This window comes from Oncorhynchus mykiss, chromosome 32 (genome assembly GCF_013265735.2).
Source record: "Oncorhynchus mykiss isolate Arlee chromosome 32, USDA_OmykA_1.1, whole genome shotgun sequence".
Lineage (NCBI taxonomy): Eukaryota > Metazoa > Chordata > Actinopteri > Salmoniformes > Salmonidae > Oncorhynchus > Oncorhynchus mykiss.
The window spans coordinates 32,519,621-32,540,200 of NC_050572.1; the positions used below are offsets into that span (position 1 = coordinate 32,519,621).

A 20,580-nucleotide genomic window follows, 5' to 3' on the forward strand; every position below is an offset into this window, starting at 1 on the left:
GACAGGTGTGGCATATCAAGAAAGTGATTAAACAGCATGATCATTCATTACACAGTTGCACCTTGTGCTGGGGACAATAAAAGGTAATTCTATAATGTGCAGTTTTGTCACTCAACACAAAGTCACAGATGTCTCAAGTTTTGAAGGAGCCTGCATTTGGCATACTGACAGCAGGAATGTCCACAAGAGCCATTGCCAGAGAATGAAATGTTAATTTCTCTACCATAAGCCACCTCCAATATTGTTTTAGACAATTTGGCATTACGTCCAACCAGCAGACCACGTGCAACCACACCAGCCCACTTTTGGCTTCTTCAACTGCAGTATCATCTGAGACCAGCCACCTGGACAGCTGATGACACTGAGGAATACTTATGTCTGTAATAAAGCCATTTGTGGGGAAAAACTCATTCTGATTGGCTGGGCCTGGCTCCGCAGTGGGTGGGTCTAGCTCCCAAGTGGGTGGGCCTACGCCCTCCTAGGCCCAACATAGGCTGCGCCCCTTCCAGTCATGTAAAATCGAAAGATTAGGGCCTAATTTATTTATTTCAATTGACTGACATCCTAATATGAACTGTAACTCAGTAAAATCTTCGAAATTGTTGCATGTTGCGTTTATATTTTTGTTCAGTATTTATACAACCTTTTTGGGGGGGGGGGGGGGGGGGGGGGGTTCTCAGAAAACTTTGGGGGAATCCTGGCCTACATCATGTCCAACAACTATGTGTATTGTGATTGAACCAGGGACAACTCTGTCAGACAGAGCCATAAACCTCTAGATATAGTCATCAGCAGGCTAATTTGTCAAACTAGTAGGCTCATTTGAAATATGTGATCACTTATACTTGTAATCAGTGGCAGTTCTAGCTTGTATGGCTCCCTGGGCGAACTCCCCTTCAGCCCCACAAAAAAGCATTATTCTGCACTAACTAATTTTTATTCAGATATTTGGAACAAAACAAATAAGTAATCATAACATTTAAAACGATATAAATATAAATATATATACAAAAATAAGACTAATAAATATAAAAAAGAAGTGACAATAAAAAGGAGAATCAAATTATTGCACTATTACCCCAATGCCAACAAAAATCAGACAAATAAAACTAAATTGCACAAATCCTAAATCACACAAATAAACAAATACAATAACACACATATAAAGAAGAGAACCTGATTATTACACTATTGTACTTCAAACAAGAAACGCATAAACTCAATTGCACAACTAATTGCATTACTAATTGCATTAGTACTGTAAAAAGTTAGAGGTGCGCTATTTGATAGATTTTTTATTTTTCCCCCGCTCCCCCTACCCCGGGCTTCCAGTGGGAAGACCTGAGGTCAACCTACCCCTACCTACAGGTTAGGAACAGGGAGAGAAGGGATAGCTACAGGTTAGGGACAGGGATAGATGTGATAGCTACAGTTTAGGGACAGGGATAGATGTGAGAGCTACAGGTTAGGGACAGGGATAGATGTGATAGCTACAGGTTAGGGACAAGGAGAGAAGGGATAGTTACAGGTTAGGGACAGGGAGAGAAGGGATAGCTACAGGTTGGGAACAGGGAGAGAAGGGATAGCTACAGGTTAGGGACAGAAGGGACAGCTACAAGTTGGGAACAGGGAGAGAAGGGATAGCTACAGGTTAGGGACAGGGAGAGAAGGGATAGCTACAGGTTAGGGACAGGGATAGATATGATAGCTACAGGTTAGGGACAGGGATAGATGTGATAGCTACAGGTTAGGGACAGGGATAGATGTGATAGCTACAGGTTAGGGACAGGGATAGATGTGATAGCTACAGGTTAGGGACAGGGATAGATGTGATAGCTACAGGTTAGGGACAGGGATAGATGTGATAGCTACAGGTTAGGGACAGGGAGAGAAGGGATAGCTACAGGTTAGGGACAAGGAGAGAAGGAATAGCTACAGGTTAGGGATAGAAGGGATAGCTACAGGCTAGGGACAGGGAGAGAAAGTATGTAAATAAATAGAATTCCATCTCCTTTCTAGCCATAATTCTTTGTCATAGTAAATTGACACAAAGCTAAACCAAGTCTTATTAACATAATACAGTGGTAAGCCAAAATGGGCAATGTTTTCACTATCCTATTTGTTTATGTTCAAATGAACAGTACTGTATAACCAATGCAGCTATGGCCACCTAGTGGTTATTCTAGTAACACTATCTCCATCAAGTTTCAAGTTGTATTAGTTGTACTGTATGTACAAGATACACATGGTATGTACAAGATACACACTGGCCAATGAAATGCTTACTTGCAGGTTCCTTCTCGACAATGCAAGAATACAAATAAATAATAAAATACGAACATAAAGGAAATGGTTCAGTAAAATATAATAAAATGTTTAGCATACATGTAAGTATAATACAGGGAAGCACAATTTGTCTAATATTTACAGTTGTTTTTGGGAAGGGGGGATTGGCAGGCAAGTGTTAAAATTGTGCAGTATTTAGCAATAATAATATGATTCTGGTAGAGTTGTGATGTGTATGTAGCATATGAATGTGTGTGTGTGTGTGTGTGTGTGTGTGTGTGTGTGTGTGTGTGTGTGTGTGTGTGTGTGTGTGTGTGTTTGCGAGAGTGAGTGCATGTGTGCTAAGGTGTGGACAGTGCCATGTTGCCATGACATCAATGGGATGAGGATCAGTTGTTAAACTGAGCCAGAGCTACCCAGAGCCAACCTCCTGTACCACATGTCAAAGGGAAAGCCAGGTAGAGCTGAGCTGCAGCACCAAAGAGGAAAGTAGAGTACAAAGTAGGTTAGAGTAAGATAAACCAAGGTTATGGTTGGGTTGGGGTTGAGGGTTAAGGTTGAACTGGAGTGTGAACATGAAGCTAGGGTTTGGGTTGTGATTGAGGAAAGGGTTGTAGTTGTCGTTGAGGCTAGGGTTAGGGTTGAACTGTTAAGGTTGAACTGGAATGTGGACATGAAGCTAGTGTTAATGTTAGGGTTGTAGTTGAGGCTAGGGTTAGGGTTGAACCGGGATGTGGACATGAAGCTAGAGTTAAGGTATAGGTTTGGATTCTGGTTGTAATTGGTTATGAATGAGGGCAGCTACGAATTGTAGTGTACCACAGACTACCACAAGAGGTCCTCACATGATTGCAAAAGTGGCATAGGCTACAAGAGCTACTGTATTTTCATCACAATCAATCACATTAGGCATGAAATATTGACAGTAAAAACACATTGAGACTGAGATATCAGATTTTTGTGGGATCAAATTGAATGTAGCTTGTTCCCTTAGGAATATGTCATTTAATGAAATTAACACTTGTGGAAAATCTCACACCATCCACAAAGTAGTCTGCCATTTACTGCATCTCAGCCCCACAAGGCCTGTTGAATATTCTATGACTAGAAAATAACATATTTAATTTCTTACTGGAGGTCCCATGTTTTGTACCATCAAGCCAGGTGTAATAACATTTACTACATTTTGTATCTGATGAAACTTTCACTCCCAGCTTTTAAAAAGTATTATTAGTACACACAGGTATCATAACTATAGTGTATGACTGAGACAGAAAACTCAACTTCTCTCACAGCAGGAAATGTGTTATCAATGTACACTCAAGCTTCCCCCTTGGAAGTCAGTATCCCAACATAGGGTTCTGTTCATTAACACACACTGTGGTAAAAATGTTTTGCAACATGAAACATTTGTTATTTGGAGGACCCTGGCAATAGGTCAACAACCATAGAGAATCGAAAGGCACATCATTAGCTCCAGGCTATCAGCGAGCATTACATAGTCTTTAATTTAGCCATCAGACTCCACCAGCTCTATTTCTTATTATGTGGCACAGCTGCAGAGCCCCCAAACAGCACCCCTATATTGGCATCCCCCTCTTTCCTCCCAACTCCAAATCCGTGCTAATAATCCTCCCATCATCCCTTGGTACAGACATCTTGATTAGAGGCTGTCTTCATTTCCTCTATGGCTGTTCTGTGTTGGCACAGGCTTCTCTGATGCATTTGAGAATGGCTTAGTCCGAAAGGGAGGCGTGCAAAACCAAAAGAGGCCCTGGATTGGCACCTTAAATACAGAGCCGGTGGAGTTAATGACAAAGAGCACACAGCGTCATTACGGTCAGTTCCGGCTGGGCTGGATGGAATAACAGGAATCAGACGTTTGTATGGGCCAGTGGTGGAAAAAGTACCCAATTGTCATACTTGAGTAAAAGTAAAGATACCTTAAAAGAAAATGACTCAAGTAAAAGTGAAAGTCACCCAGTTAAATAATACTTTAGTAACAGTCTAAAAGTATTTGGTTTTAAATATACTTAAGTATTAAAAGTAAATGTAATTGCAAAAAATATATTTAAGTATTAAAAGTCCAAATTAAAGTATAAATGATTTCACATTCCTTATACAGTACTAAACAAACAATATTGTATAAAAAAATATATTGTTTAAAAAAATATATGGATAGACAGGGGCACGCTCCAACACTCCGACATCATTTACAAACTAAGCTACTTTTGGGTGTCAGGGAAAATGTATGGAGAAAACGCTACATTTTTGTCTTTAGGAATGTAGTGAAGTAAAAGTGGCCAAAATTATAAATAGTAAAGTACAGATACCCCAAAAAAACGTTTACTTAAGTACTTTACACCACTGGTATGGGGGAACCCACCTGTAACGGCAACGGGGGAGAGAAAATAGACTCACTGTGGCTGGTGGTGGAGGGATCAATGGGGAGGACAGGCTCATTGCAATGGCTGGAATTAAATGAACGTGACAGTATCAAAAACATGCAAATTAATGTTGTCCGTACATTTTTTTAGTTGGGAAAAACAATTATAAACATAACTTTTGGTTGTATGTGTTTGCTACCATCCCATTCATTACATTTCACCCACTACAATCTATTCAAATCTTGTCTAGCAGTGTGGTGGAAGATCCATCCAGGGAATGGATTGTGACATGTTATTTTCAGGTTTCAATCTTTGGTTGCACATGCCAAACCGCTATGGGTCACCTAAAGAACAGGGCATAACCACAATTTGATTAACCAGGAGGTAATGAATGAATACATCTCAAATATCTGAAATTGATTTTTTTGTGTTCACTTGATGGCCTCTTCTCTAACAATGTCAGGGCCAGGTAACTCACACAAATTATCATGGAACCTACCAAGTACAACCCTAAATCCGTAAACACGGGCACCCTCATAGATATCATCCTGACCAACCTGCCCTCTAAATACATCTCTGCTGGCATCAACCAGGATCTCAGCGATCACTGCCTCACTGCCTGCGTCCGTAATGGGTCCGCGGTCAAACAACCACCCCTCATCACTGTCAAGCGCTACCTAAAACACTTCAGCGAGCAGGCCTTTCTAATCGACCTGGCCCGGGTATCCTGGAAGGATATTGACCTCATTCTGTCAGTAGAGGATGCCTGGTTATTCTTTAAAAGTGCTTTCCTCACCATCTTAAATAAGCATGCCCCATTCCAAAAATGTAGAACTAAGAACAGATATAGCCCTTGGTTCACTCCAGACCTGACTGCCCTTGACCAGCACAAAAACATCTTGTGTCGTACTGCATTAGCATCGAATAGCCCCCATGACATGCAACTTTTCAACCGCATAGCATTTCATTACAGTAATATGTACCGCACCGAGGTAAAGACAGATTCAGGTTGGATATTCGACGGATATTCACCTGTAGTTTTCCTTACATCCACCAACAGCAGTTCGGAACCGTCAACATGTTGACAAATCAACATTTTCAAATTTAAATAGTTCTTTAATTATTACTCCTAAAACTTTCAAAACTGGTTTAACTGGTCTCCTGGATGGCACAGTGGTTAAGGGCGCTGTACTGTTCACGGGTTCAAATCAAATCAAATCAAATCATATTTTATTTGTCACATACACATGGTTAGCAGATGTTAATGCGAGTGTAGCGAAATGCTTGTGCTTCTAGTTCCGACAATGCAGTAATAACCAACAAGTAATCTAACTAACAATTCCAAAACTACTGTCTTGTACACAGTGTAAGGGGATAAAGAATATGTACATAAGGATATATGAATGAGTGATGGTACAGAGCAGCATAGGCAAGATACAGTAGATGGTATCGAGTACAGTATATACATATGAGATGAGTATGTAAACAAAGTGGCATAGTTAAAGTGGCTAGTGATACATGTATTACATAAGGATACAGTCGATGATATAGAGTACAGTATATACATATGCATATGAGATGAATAATGTAGGGTAAGTAACATTATATAAGGTAGCATTGTTTAAAGTGGCTAGTGATATATTTACATCATTTCCCATCAATTCCCATTATTAAAGTGGCTGGAGTTGAGTCAGTGTCAGTGTGTTGGCAGCAGCCAGTCAATGTTAGTGGTGGCTGTTTAACAGTCTGATGGCCTTGAGATAGAAGCTGTTTTTCAGTCTCTCGGTCCCAGCTTTGATGCACCTGTACTGACCTCGCCTTCTGGATGATAGCGGGGTGAACAGGCAGTGGCTCAGGTGGTTGATGTCCTTGATGATCTTTATGGCCTTCCTGTGACATCGGGTGGTGTAGGTGTCCTGGAGGGCAGGTAGTTTGCCCCCGGTGATGCGATAGGGGGGTGTTCCCTCTGCTGTTTCCTGAAGTCCACAATCATCTCCTTAGTTTTGTTGACGTTGAGTGTGAGGTTATTTTCCTGACACCACACTCCGAGGGCCCTCACCTCCTCCCTGTAGGTCGTCTCGTCGTTGTTGGTAATCAAGCCTACCACTGTTGTGTCGTCCGCAAACTTGATGATTGAGTTGGAGGCGTGCGTGGCCACGCAGTCGTGGGTGAACAGGGAGTACAGGAGAGGGCTCAGAACGCACCCTTGTGGGGCCCCAGTGTTGAGGATCAGCGGGGAGGAGATGTTGTTGCCTACCCTCACCACCTGGGGGCGGCCCGTCAGGAAGTCCAGTACCCAGTTGCACAGGTCGGGGTCGAGACCCAGGGTCTCGAGCTTGATGACGAGCTTGGAGGGTACTATGGTGTTGAATGCCGAGCTGTAGTCGATGAACAGCATTCTCACATAGGTATTCCTCTTGTCCAGATGGGTTAGGGCAGTGTGCAATGTGGTTGAGATTGCATCGTCTGTGGACCTATTTGGGCGGTAAGCAAATTGGAGTGGGTCTAGGGTGTCACGCCCAGACTCTGTTGTAACCGGCCGCAACCAGGAGATCCGTGGGGCGACGCACAATTGGCCTAGCGTCGTCCGTGTTAGGGAGGGTTTGGCCAGTAGAGATATCCTTGTGTGCGCGCCAACCAAGGTTGCCAGGTGCACGGTGTTTCCTCCGACACATTGGTGCGGCTGGCATCCGGGTTGGATGCGCGCTGTGTTAAGAAGCAGTGCGGCTTGGTTGGGTTGTGTATCGGAGGGCGCATGACTTTCAACCTTCGTCTCTCCCGAGCCCGTACGGGAGTTGTAGCGATGAGACAAGATAGTAGCTACTAAAACAATTGGACACCATGAAATTGGGGAGAAAAAAAAATACTGGTTCTAGCTAACCCGATGGCATAGACACACATTGCACACACTTTTCCCTGCGTCGATTTACATCTAGCACTATTTTAAATTATTTATTAACATTTTTGAATTTCAATGGCTCCTTGGTCATGTGACCTACTGACTTCAAACAAAGTTCAGAATGTACACTCAGTGGGCCTACACATTGCACATCCTTTAGTTGGTCCATTTTAATCTCACACGTTTTTTACATTAATTTTTCAAACTTCAAAAGCTCCTTGGTCATGTGATCTACTGACTTCAAACAAGGTTCAGAATCTACACTCAGCTAGCCTACACATTGCACACCCTTTAGTTTGTCCATTTTCATAGCAAGCAATTTACATGAATTTTCAATGATTAATTGATTAATTTTTCAAACTTTCAAACCTCAAAAGCTCCTTGGTAATGTGACCTACTGACCTCAAACTACTTTCAGAAAGTCCACGGACTGGCGGAGACGGGCGCCACGAGGCATCCAATGTGGTAACGCGACCGATCCTGGAGAAGTTGGCGGGAGCCCCGGGCTAGAGTTATCTTTTCTTTGTCAAGGACAGGGCGCCCTGGAATGGGTTCGCCCCAAGAGGGGCCCAAGCCATCGAATATCTAACCTGAAACTGTCTTTACCTTGGTATGTAACAGCCGGGTATTTTAGCTACCTACTGTAATGTTAGTTGGCTACTAGTACAACAAACGTCCCAGTATATTTACTTTATTCTATTTAACTAACTACCCAACGTTTATTGACTTGATTGTCATTCATCGTTTAGCTACGTGGTATAGTCGTTCAGGTCCGTTCTTAAATTTGCTCTGGGCTATCGACTCCAACTTCAGAGCACGCTCGTCTGACTGCTAGAGGCAGAGTGCGAAAAACGGATGGATTTACACACTCAACACAGAGCAAATAACTGATGAATTTAGAAACACTCAACACCTGTTGAATGTGACCAATGTCAGTCAATTTCAGCCACAAAAAACATCATTAAACTACCTAACCAGCTCTGCTTGGGTGAGTAAAATGACCAGAGTGAGGTGTTCTCTCATGTGTCTGGAAGTAGTTAGCCAGTTAGTTTGGGTGTTTGACAGCCGTTGTGAGGCCAGAACGCTCGGATCAACCCTGATCCTCAGCCCGAGCAGCCTCCAGTGTACGCCCCGAGAGCGAAACGCTCTGAATTTACGAATGGACAATCTGACGACGCCCAGACGGCACTCTGGCACTCCAGATTGAATTTACGAGCACACCCGAAGTCTGGCTAGTAATTTGTTATGCTAATAAACTAGCAAGAGGTTGCAAAGCAACAGCATCAACTTCGGGTAGAAGGTGAAGCGCTAGTATGCTCAGCTGAAAGGACACTGTTCGTTTACAGTATGCTAAATTGAACTAATAGTATGTAGTATATACTCATTAAGTAAGTAATATACCGTATGGATATTGAAACACCTATACTGTGGTCAGGAATTTGAAGGCACAGCAAGTTTCAAAGAGGGCACAGCAAGTGACACAATAATGACTCTTGACTGCTGTCCTCTGTAATTTTCCTGCTTGTGAGCTGCTGTTAGGTTAGAGACACTTCACTTGCCTTAGTCAGGCAGGCATCTGGTGGGGCTTTTAGCAATGACATCAGCCTCCAACTAGAGACAACAGTGACAGTGCACTATGAGCCTTGGCTTCACAGAATTACACAGTGCCCAATGGACCTATGAAAAGCTTTTAAAGCCATTCTGGTCTACTTTCTATCAACCATATTTGCTTTGTATATCTCTTTAATGGGTGCTTTGAGTTGCTGTTCAATCTGTTTCCATAGCATTTTGGCTGTTGTGCCTTTGAAAAGCTCTGGTTACCAAGCATTAAAGCAATGAAACTCTGAAAATCCATTATTGCACAAAAGGGCAGATCATGGAGAATGGAAGCCCAGACATCATCATGTGTCAATATTTTCCTTTGTGCCCAAGGCTCACAACATTGTCTGCACTGATACAATGGGTATACACCAGACACGTACTATTAATCAAGTTGTGGTTATGAAAATAGTGATGATTAGTTCAATAATAGAACTGCATTAGCTTGTGTTTGCAGACTGCTGTTACAGACTGGAGAAACATACAGATGCCCAGGGACACAGAGATTGTCATACTGTATTGCATTACGTTACATTGTATTACATGTTTACTTTGATAGTACATCTCTACAAATACCATTTAAAGTAGAAGGTGAAATGTCAAACCATTAAATGGCACTTACTTTCACCATATTATTTGCACATAAAAAACAACACAGTTCTGACAAGTAAATGCAGCCATCATGGTAATTAAATCAATACAACCAAAACAACTTAAATCTCAAAATACTTATTTCACCACTATATTTTTTGCAAGTTATAGGCAGGCGTATGCAACGTGCAAATGAAATAGAACACACACACAACGTTCTCAAAAGGTACTCAGAATTGTCATCAACAGATACAGTCAAACAAAATGAAGGATCACAAAACAAATTCCCCAATGGGTCTACTCTATGCAACAACTTCCTTTCAACCAACCATCATGCAATGCTCTTTGGTTGTCTAAAAGCTATGAGCTATTGCATTGCGGCATGCTATCAATGAGTTAGCGGTTAGCCTGTGCTGCTAACTAGGGTAATTAGCGCTATTAACTGGAGTATTTCAGGCCGAGGCACAGGGCCAGTTCATTCTTCTGGATCTTTCCATCACCGTTCATGTCACAGTGGCCCAGCAGGACCTTGCGGAATTTGTCCAGGTCCGTTCCACTAATGGTAGGCTGTTGGGTATAAAGGAAGCACATTCAAACCATTAGCTCAAGACCAATCACAGCTCAAGCCCTTCACAGTCTACTACAGTTGGACGTTCTGTTAACTTGACTCAATTCTCTTTGCTTCATCCATATAAATATAAAGTAACCCACGCCTACATTCGGAAACCATAACTTACAATAACGCAGAATCAATATAGGAGCATCATATATCTAAGTTAATACATAATAAGTTAAATAACATAAGTACATTTGTAGATTAAGGTATAGCAAAACATTTTTTTTTTTTACCGTGACCAGTTCCATCATGTCTTTGACAAAGCCATCCACCTCCGGACCCTCCAAAGCACCCGTCTTACTCTGTTAACAACAACAACAAAAATGGCTGTCTTCAGAAAAAGAGATGAAGACGACCACCTGATGTGCCTTAGGAGATTATAAAAGAGGACAGCATCTAAATTCTGCTTAATGGGATAATGTATAACTACATCACACATCCACAATCATGCAGCACGGAGGAGCATGACACTGCAACAGGACTACCACTTCAGTTAATAATGGCATTAGAAGCTTAATGATGAAATACATTCCTGGCACTAGATCTTTAATAGGCATTACGTTCTGTGAATACATCTTTGTACTGGGCCTGCAGAAATGTGGGTGCCCCTATCCCAAAAAAGCAGCCAACATCCTGCAGTTTTACATATTTTGCCAGAAGAATTTTAGTTTTGCAGCTAATCCCATGCTATTCTACACATTTTGCCATGGGGCAGAGGAAAATGTGCAGTTTTATAGCTCATATAATGCTATTCTACACATTTTGCCAGAGGGCGTCTTGTTTGCTAAATGAACATATGAAATAGGCAGTGGCATGGTGCATATAGCCATAGAAGAACAGTGGCATATGCCTCAATGCAGTTATATTCATTGCTTATTGGGGGTGTGGCTTTCAATTAGTTATTTTTGGCAACCCATCCAGTGAGAGTGAATGTCATTACAGGTCATCTAGCCAGTTATATTTAAGCAAATCTGACTAACCCAGTGACTGCTTGCTATGAATTCTATCTGATGGTGTTTGCATGTTTAGGTAAAAAGACAAATTGGAACACTGACAAGTAAAGAGCATAAACGATTATAAAGAAAACAAAAACATTGTGCTTTGGTTGTGTGTGTTTAGGCTTGGTTCCCCAGGCCCACCTGTGCCTACGCCCCAGTACTGATCCACTTCCAATAAAGCTGTGTGTTCTAGCCCATTTATACTGATATTATATATTTTTTTTATAATTTAGGCCAATGAAGCATCAGTAAAATCACAACAAATCATCATAAGCAACACTGTAATTTTATTTAATATGCTTATCACCATCAACCTTACAATCCCAATTGAAGTTGAAGACAATTATGTTGTGGCTAAACGTATAATGACTTACAACATCATAGTGGGCAAATATCTTCTCAAAATCCCTCTTCCGGTCTTCTTGACTGCAAGCCTGAAACAGAGTGGTACCGCAACACCCACAATTTTGTTCCTCTAATTCAAGCCAATGATGACTACAGTAATTAATTGAAGATGGAGCATGTATTGACAATGTCTTAAGTCTTATCTGACTGCAAGTTATCAGCAAAATTCATCAACAAATGTTATACTTACATTCATGTCAAACTTCAGCAAGAAGTTCTCTTTCAGAGCAAGGATTCTGGGAGAAGGAAAACAGTTAGGCACAATAAGAGCCACCTAGCATTGTAGGAGAACATTTGATAAATAATTAGTACCTGGCTAGGTCATTCAAATCCAGCCTGCCATCATTGTTTTTGTCAAACATCTTCATCTGTTGGGAATATAAACAGAATAAAGCATCAGAATCATTAGATGGACAAACTAAGTACATACACATCAGAATCACCTTTATTCGCCAAGAACATTTACACACTCACAGTGGCGACGCATCATTCAGGGCAGGTGGGGCAGTGCCCCACCTGTTTAGCATGTTATTGTTTTGGCATTAATACATGTCACATATCAGTTTGCAAACTCTAAAATAATAATAATTGAGCTATACAGCTGCAAACAAAATACTTTCTTGAGTAGGGCAGCTCCAAAATGCAGGTGTTTCAGCCTAGCTCAGTGCTTTCTGTGGGGGTGGGGCAGCCAGCGGAAAATATGGAGTGTAGGGGTTGGTAATGTTCTCTAGTTGCATCATGATTGGTTCAGTGTTCTGTCCCTCATGGAGACACTACGTAACAGCTACATCTACAGGTAGAGTTCGAAAATTCCAGTCCCTTGGGTGCTGCCATCGACTTACATTAGAAGTGCCCATCCAAGAAGGCTCAAGATCATTGGCCACAGATAAAGTGACGTCAAATCACATTTTATCTACAGTAGCTGTGATTGGACTGATCATATCAACATCATACTTTCAAAGTCGACAAACTACTGGCAAATATTTTTCAATCCTTGTCATTTGAAGAGAAATTATAGATAAAACGAATCGGTGCTCATCATTGGACATAAACATTACACAACAAGTCGGAAATCGCAAATTCAACAATGAGTGCTAAGGTGCCACTGCAGCCTCGGGTTCAATCCCAGGCTGTGTCACAGCCGGCCTTAACCAGAAGACCCATGGGACGGCGCACAATTGTCCCAGCGGCGTCCGGTTAGGGGAGGGTTTGGCCGGCCGGGATGTTCTTGTCTCATCTTGCTCTAGCGACTCCTTGAGGCGGGCCCGGGCTCCTGCAAACTGACCTTGGTCATCAGGTTGAGTGTTTCCTCCGGCACATTGTTGCGGCTGGCTTCCGGGTTAAGTGGGCAGTGTGTCAAGAAGAGGTGTGGCTTGACACTCAACTTTGCAGAGTCCGTATGGGAGTTGCAGCAATGAGACAAGATCAAAACTACCCATTGGGTATCACGAAAAGGAGGGTAACGACAAGGGCCAGATAAGTTTGAATACATTGGCCATGCTTTCAATGCAGCATGAATTCTGCCGTGTTCAAAACAACTGGAAACTGGGAAATCTCAGACATCAGGTAGTTCAAGACCACTGCGAACTAGCTGTGACTGGGAAAACACAGAAAATAATTTAAATGGTCATCCAACTCAGAATTCGAAGTTGGGATGTCAGGCTTCTTTCTAGAGCCCACAAGATGGACCACCGCACCGCACCACCTTCCTGTTCGAGTGAGCAAAGCACAACAAAGTGACTCCAAAAATGTATTGTATGCTGCTGCATAAAATACGTAATATGCCAGGGAGATATGTATACTGTAGCCAAGAAAGTAACACTAAGTGTATGTTGTGTAGTAAGCTGTTAGCCCATGTGCCTCACCCTAATAATTTGGTCCCGTCCCTCCCTCATAACTTAGCATACTGTTCTGACTTGGTGTACAGACAATGAGAATACTGTAAGAATGGCCCATGTTCTGAATTCTGTCGCTGTACATTTCAAAAGTGCTGAACGAATAGTTATATTGACAACGTCCATCCTAGCTCGCTCATTAATGTCTTAATTGAAATTATGAATTGCCTCTTATGTCATCCTCTTATGTCATAGTTTGTACATCTCAATTGTCAGTAAAAAACATATTTGTTTATGCAAGTCAGCCACCGTATGTTTTTTTTAACAGGCTGGAAAATGAGGCTGAATGAACTGTTTCGCTGCCAGACAAGCAGTGGTAAGATGTTGGGACAACTTTATGTACTGTAGGCCCTAACAGTTTGTGGGCACCGTTTGTCACCGTTATAGTGCAATGAATGTATTGTTTAGTGTTGTGGCTTTGCCCCACCAAGATTTACATGCTAAAATCACCACTGCACACTCAGAATTTGACTTGGTGACATGTCATGTGTAACACTCTACAACAATACCAAAGAGAACCTAATTCAAATGATGCCAGTGTATTTCCCATGTTGTGCACACCATATTTTACTCAACACTGATGTATAAAAACACATGCGCACGCACACACACAGTAATTAATTAAATGGTCCACAATGACAATGGCTAAACAGTGAAAATCATATCACCTCTGAATATCTTTAAAGAGCTGATCACCCTCCATCACAGTACCATCCAATTACTAATACTATAGAGGGGAGTGATTACCAAGGGTATTACCGCCAATTACATACATCAATGAGAAATAACTCCTTTAGTGCACTCCTTATTACATTGAATGGCATAGTAGCATTTCTATGTATAGCTCTCCCCCAATCATCCAAATTGAATTGCCCATTGAACAGGGTATCATACTTATTTAAGAGACAATAGATAACCGTCTCCTACATCCTTTTGATTATTTTCAACCTCTTCAAAGACAATCTGTGATGGGTCACACACACACACATCAGACCCAGGAGAGGAGGACGATTGGCTGTATAGGTTGACTACTTTTAACACTTCTTGACCAAGAGCCCTCAAATGGAGACATAGAATAAAGGAGCTGGGGCTCGTTGTTACCAAGGTGTTGGTGTACTCCTCCAGTTTGTTGGGGGAGATGGTCTTCTTGTGCTGGAGAAACAGGTCCTGCAGGAAACCCTGTTACACAGAGGAAGACGGCCAACTTGATGATCTGGGCCCATATTTATCAAGTGTCTCAGAGTAGGAGTGCTGACCTAAGATTAGGTTTAATATCTTGATCTAGGATCCATTTATTATAATCTAAAACTGATCCTAGATCAGTACTCCTACTACTCTCAGACACTTGATAAACATGGGCCTTGGTCTCGAGTGAAAAAAGGTGGTCTCTTAATGTGACATCCCTGGTCAAATAAAGGATAAATACATACATAATAAAAAAGGCATAGACTGCAAATCTGTAGGCAACCGCTCTTGTCCCGCCCCCTTGGATCCCTAGTCCCCAGAGCTGAAGATCTGAATCACATTTTGTTCATCTGTTTCTTTACCTCTACTTTACACACAAATGTTGGTTGGCACCCTCCCTTCACATTTCTCACTGTCAAACGTGAATGATAATTGCTCAAGTTTTACCGGTGAAACGCCCATGCAGCATCTGCAGGCCAACCATTTGATCTCAATACGTTTCATGGGGATATGCATTAGATCTTTTTGAGTTATACAGTGTTGTTTTGTACTAGCCTTCAGTTTTGAATTATGTACAGTGAGTGAATTTTAGAGCCGGTGGTGTTAAACTGTAGCATACTTGTGCTTAGTTTCAATTAAAGCGCATACACTGTGTACAAAACATTAAGAACACCTTCCTATGTCATGGAAAGAGCAGGTGTTCTTAATGTTTTGTACTGTACACTCAGTGTATTTTGCCTGGTGGCGCACACTTGAGTTTTGGCCACATGCGACAATTCACACAACCATCCTAAAATCTCTTAAACAAATTAGGTGTTTTTTTGTCTTATAGTAACATTATACTAAGCTATTATATTCGGTTCTGTTATGTAGAATACTATCATTATGTGATCTTGCAGACATTGATTCAGCTTTGATCTAACTTTATTAAATGAGCAGAGCAGAGATTATGCGCAAAGTAGAGAATCCTGCACATGTGCAGAAGCTTTGGACCTTTAGCTGTCAGGAAGAGGGAGGAGTCCGGAGAAGTCATAACACTTTTGTCCCTCATTCTGAATCAAAGTGTTCATAAATAGTATAATGTACTGTACATCCTGTACAATTCCTCTTCAGTAAATGTACTGTGGGTGAACTATAAAACGAGAAACCATCAAGTGTTTGGAAATTCAAAGAAAAGTACTTCCGTCTTGCCTTGTAGGGTTGGTTGAAATTTGGGATCACTATGATATGTTACTCCAAATATCGCGACAGCCGATATAATCATTTTGCGCCGTTAATGACTACATCATTCCAGACAGTGCAATTTTTTTGCTTATTTACAATATTATAGCCGCATTCTAATAAATTATTCTTAGCATGGCAAAACAATAAGGCTTATTTAATTAATTTAGAGACTTAATTTTCAACATATTGATACAGCCTGAAAACGGCAGTTTGGGTTTGAAAAGTTCAAATAGAGTATAGCCTTGCACATCATGATATATCGTTTTGCACGTCATGATAATGTCAAATATCACGATATTCGGTTTAATCATATAATCGGCCCAACCCTATTGATCTATCCACATAAGAGGATAATGGGCATCCTTCCAAAAGACCCTTAAAGCAACACGTGTCAGAGACCTAGATCAACTATGTAAACAAGAACAACTCTGGCCACTCATTGATTCTTACTTAGAAAGTAGACAACAACTAGCTAAGACAATGTCTCTGAGAGGGCCATGGCAGTGGTCTCACTGAAAGCATGGAAATTAGTAGAAGGGCATTCTTTGAATGTACCTTGAGCTCTATAGCTGATATGTATCCACTGCTGTCAGCATCATAGTTTCTCCAGATCTGTTGGGGAGTGAGAGGCACATTTAGCTGTGATGAAAGTGCTCAAGAGAATATAGGACACACTACCCAACCAATAATAGGATTGTATTTTTTATGCATATGTCAAATGCTTTTGGACCGCAACACTTCGTACTGTATGGGATCTTTGATCTTACCCTCATGAACTCCACACTGTTGTCCAATGGCGTCTCTCTGCGGAACAGTAGGAGGAAGTTCTCCTCCTCCGGTAGCATCATGGTGGCCAACTGGAACATTTATGTTCAATCAAATTAGTTAACAATCACAGGCAGGCATTATTCAATCCCGGATGGCTAATTTTGTGTAAAATAAACTAAATCTTCTGTATTTTCTTCCTACAATTTAAGGGGTAAGTGTCCCCTCAGCTTCAACAGGCATAACTCCTCTTTCAACATAAAAATGTATGGAAATACAGGCTATGGACAAGGAAAACTAAATGTCAAAGCCGAAATGATTAGACAATTTAATTTGACATAAACTCATAATTAATTGCATGTGGTCAATGACAACAAGACAATGCAAAGACGAAGCAAGGCAATAACATGGTGCAAACGAAGGAGCAATTAGGTAGTTTCAAGGCTGCTTCACACAAAAAGGTGCTGTGAGGACATTTTGATCACAATCCAATTACCCCCCCCCCCCCCCCCCTTCTCTGGATTGTAAGTATACTTAATAATAAATGACCCATAGACAAATAAAGGGGAAGAATTTATGTATGAATAAATACAAGTAAACATACCTCTTGGATTTGCAGGCGACCATCCGCTGTGGTGTCATAAGCTGACATGAACCTTTCTTTCACTCGTCTAATTTTGTCATCTGTTATTTCATCCTTTAGGAACAACACCGAGACATTTGAACACATTCCACATATGGGCTCCCCAATTAAGTAGTTGCACTTGTTTGAGTATTTCTTTCAGTGTTACCTGTACAATATCACTGACAGAATTCATGTAATTTCATTGAAAGACAAAACGTGGACTAATGATTGGATTCTGAGATTATCTACTGTTGACATCGCTTGAATGCCCCCAACAAAACAGAGCAAAGTAGTTCTAATTAGGGTATTCTAGGATGTTAGTAGCCAAATCTTACTGTAGTTATTTGTCTGTACACAGTATGCATATGACAAGGAAAAGAAACCGTGGAGTCCTACAATTGCCTACTTACGCTCATCCCAAGTTTTTTCATCATGTGTCGAAAAAAGTCGTCCAATTCCTTTCCTTCAATATAACCATTATCTAAAAACAAATAAAGGTATAACATAAGATGAATTAAACCCTATTTCTGTATTGTTTTATCTCCACGACATGGTGTAAAGTTCAGATTGAGTTTGCGCACGGACTTTCGATTAAAAACATTGCCTGATAAGCGTACAGATGAATATCAATAGTAATTTAAAAGACGACATACAGTTCCAATTATTGAAGAGTAAGATCTTACCGTCAACATCGAAATGTTGCCAAATTTGTAGGAAGCCCACAGCATCCAGGTTGTCAAAAGCATTGTCCATGGTAGCTCGTGCCCAATACACCGGCGCAAATCCAAAATGTTAAAATTGTGAAATTAAATGGAAGTTTTGACTGTGTGGATTTGAAATGAGACTGATGAGGTGTTCTATACTATTGATTATGTTTCCTTCGCTGCAGTTCATTCTAAACGCCACCAAATGCAAACGAGGGAACTTAACTACGACATTCAACTATGTGCGCAATAGGGATTGCCCCCAAACAATTGGAGACAACGTCCGCAAGGAAAGCGTGGCAAAATGAATACAATTAAATGGTTAGTTATATTAGGCAATACGATGCAAGTTAATGCAAGTCTACGTGGCAGTATACATATGATTTATTGGTACAAATATGCAGGAGTATTGGCAACCACATTAAAAGGTTTTTGTTACAAAGCATTGTTTTTTTTAATGTATTTAGCACAAATCAATTTAACCAATTAAACTGGAAACCATCACCAAGTCCCACAATAAATGTATTTCATATAAATCACGATAAATCAAAGTTATATTATGCCTGTCATTAATAAAGGTTTACTAGATCAATGTGCCCGTGGCACAATGTAACCCCCCCCCCCCCCCCCCCCCCACACACACACACACACACACACACACACACTACCAGTCAAAATTCTGGACACACCTACTCATTCAAGGGGTTTTCTATATTTTTACTATTTTCTACATTGTAATAATAATGAAGACATCACAACTATGAAATAACACATATGGAATCATGTGGTAACCAAAAAGTGTTAAACAAATCAAAATATATTTTATATTTGAGATTCTTCAATGTAACCCACCTTTTACCTTGACAGCTTTGTACACACTTGGCATTCTCTCAACCAGATTCACAAGGTAGTCAAATGGAATGCATTTCCAAATAACAGGTGTGCCGTGTTAAAAGGTTGTTTGTGGAATTTCCTTCTTAATGCATTTGAGCCAATCAGTGTTGTGTCAAGGTATACAGAAGATAGCCCTATTTGGTAAAAGACCAAGTCCATATTATGGCAAGAACAGTTCAAATAAGCAAAGAGAAATTGCAGCCCATCATTACTTTAAGACAAGGGCAGTCAATCTGGAAAATTTCAAGAACTTTGAACGTTTCTTCAAGTGCAGTTGCAAAAATCATCAAGCGCTATGATGAAACTGGCTCTCATGAGGACCGCCACAGGAAAGGAAGACCCAGAGTTACCTGCTGCAGAGGATAAGTTCATTAGAGTTACCATCCTCCGAAATTGCAGCCCAAATAAACTCTTCACAGAATTCAAGCAAGACACATCAACATTAACTGTTCAGAGGAGACTGCGTGAATCAGGCCTTCATGGTCCAATTGCTGCAAAGAAACCCCTACTAAAGGACACCAATACAAAAAGAAACTTGCTTGAGCCAAGAAACATGAACAATGGACATTAGACCAGTGGAAATCTGTCCTTTGGTCTGATGAGTCCAAAAATTTAGATTTTTGGTTCCAACTGCTGTGTCTTTGTGAGACGCAGAGTAGGTGAACGGATGATCTCCACATGTGTGGTTCCCATCGTGAAGCATGAAGGTGGTGTGATGGTGCTTTGCTGGTAACACTGTTGTGATTCATTTAGAATTCAAGGCACACTTAACCAGCATGGCTACCACAGAATTCTGTAGCGATACACCATCTCATTTGGTTTGCGCTGTGGGACTTTCATTTGTTTTCCAACAGGACAATGACCCAACAGACCTCCAGGCTGTGTAAGGGTTATTTGACCAAGAACAAGAGTGATGGAGTGCTGCATCAGATGACCTGGCCTCCAAAAATCACCCAACCTCAACCCAATTGAGATCATTTGGGATGAGTTGGACCGCAGAGTGAAGGAAAAGCAGTCAACATGTTCTCAGCATATGTGGGAGCTCCTTCAAGACTGTTGGAAAAGCATTCCAGGTGAAGCTGGTTAGGAGAATGCCAAGAGTGTGCAAAGCTGTCATCACGGCAAAGGGCAGCTACTTTGAAGAATCTAATATATTAAATATATTTTGATTTGTTTAACACATGATTCCATAGGTGTCATTTCATAGTTTTGATGTCTTTACTATTATTCTACAATGTAGAAAATAGTAAAAATAAAGAAAAACCCTGGAATGAGTAGGTGTGTCCAATGAGTAGGTGTGACTGGTACTGTACATACATACACACACGTATGTGGAGTTCCCTTTAAATTAGTGGATTTGGTTATTTCAGCCACACCTTTGCTGACAGGTGTATAAAATCGAGCACACCGCCATGCAATCTCCATAGGAAAAACATTGGCAGTAGAATGGCCCAACTGAAGAGCTCAGCGTCTTTCAACGTAGCACCGTCATAGGATTCTACCTTTC

The 20,580-nt window shown here is 41.1% G+C and overlaps 1 protein-coding gene and 1 long non-coding RNA gene across 2 annotated transcripts; both read right to left on the reverse strand.

Moving 5' to 3' along the window:
* Window positions 1-940: 940 nt before the first annotated feature.
* On the reverse strand, window positions 941-8,689 carry LOC118946530. The gene is made up of 3 exons (XR_005041403.1): window positions 7,975-8,689; window positions 4,708-4,757; window positions 941-4,072 (listed from the first exon to the last, which is right to left on the reverse strand). It is a non-coding gene; the product is annotated as an uncharacterized LOC118946530 (long non-coding RNA).
* A 972-nt stretch (window positions 8,690-9,661) lies between these two features.
* Window positions 9,662-18,839, reverse strand: LOC110488317 (secretagogin). Its single transcript, XM_036970877.1, has 11 exons — window positions 18,159-18,839; window positions 17,886-17,956; window positions 17,455-17,547; window positions 16,853-16,942; window positions 16,641-16,697; window positions 14,778-14,855; window positions 12,094-12,149; window positions 11,972-12,017; window positions 11,751-11,810; window positions 10,612-10,680; window positions 9,662-10,329 (listed from the first exon to the last, which is right to left on the reverse strand). Exons 1-11 carry the CDS (start codon window positions 18,226-18,228, stop codon window positions 10,201-10,203), a joined length of 819 nt encoding a protein of 272 aa, XP_036826772.1. The 5' UTR covers window positions 18,229-18,839; the 3' UTR covers window positions 9,662-10,200.
* Between the last annotated feature and the right edge of the window lie 1,741 nt (window positions 18,840-20,580).

What these genes read in the sequence shown, in the direction of transcription:
- LOC110488317 (XM_036970877.1), bottom strand. Translation starts at nt 18,228, where the DNA reads ATGGACAATGCTTTTGACAACCTGGATGCTGTGGGCTTCCTACAAATT. An exon ending in TGAAAAAACTTGGGATGAGC is followed by an intron (nt 17,548 to 17,885) that starts GTAAGTAGGCAA and finishes TTGTTCCTAAAG; the next exon opens with GATGAAATAACAGATGACAA. An exon ending in TGCTGAAGTTTGACATGAAT is followed by an intron (nt 11,811 to 11,971) that starts GTAAGTATAACA and finishes ACTCTGTTTCAG; the next exon opens with GCTTGCAGTCAAGAAGACCG.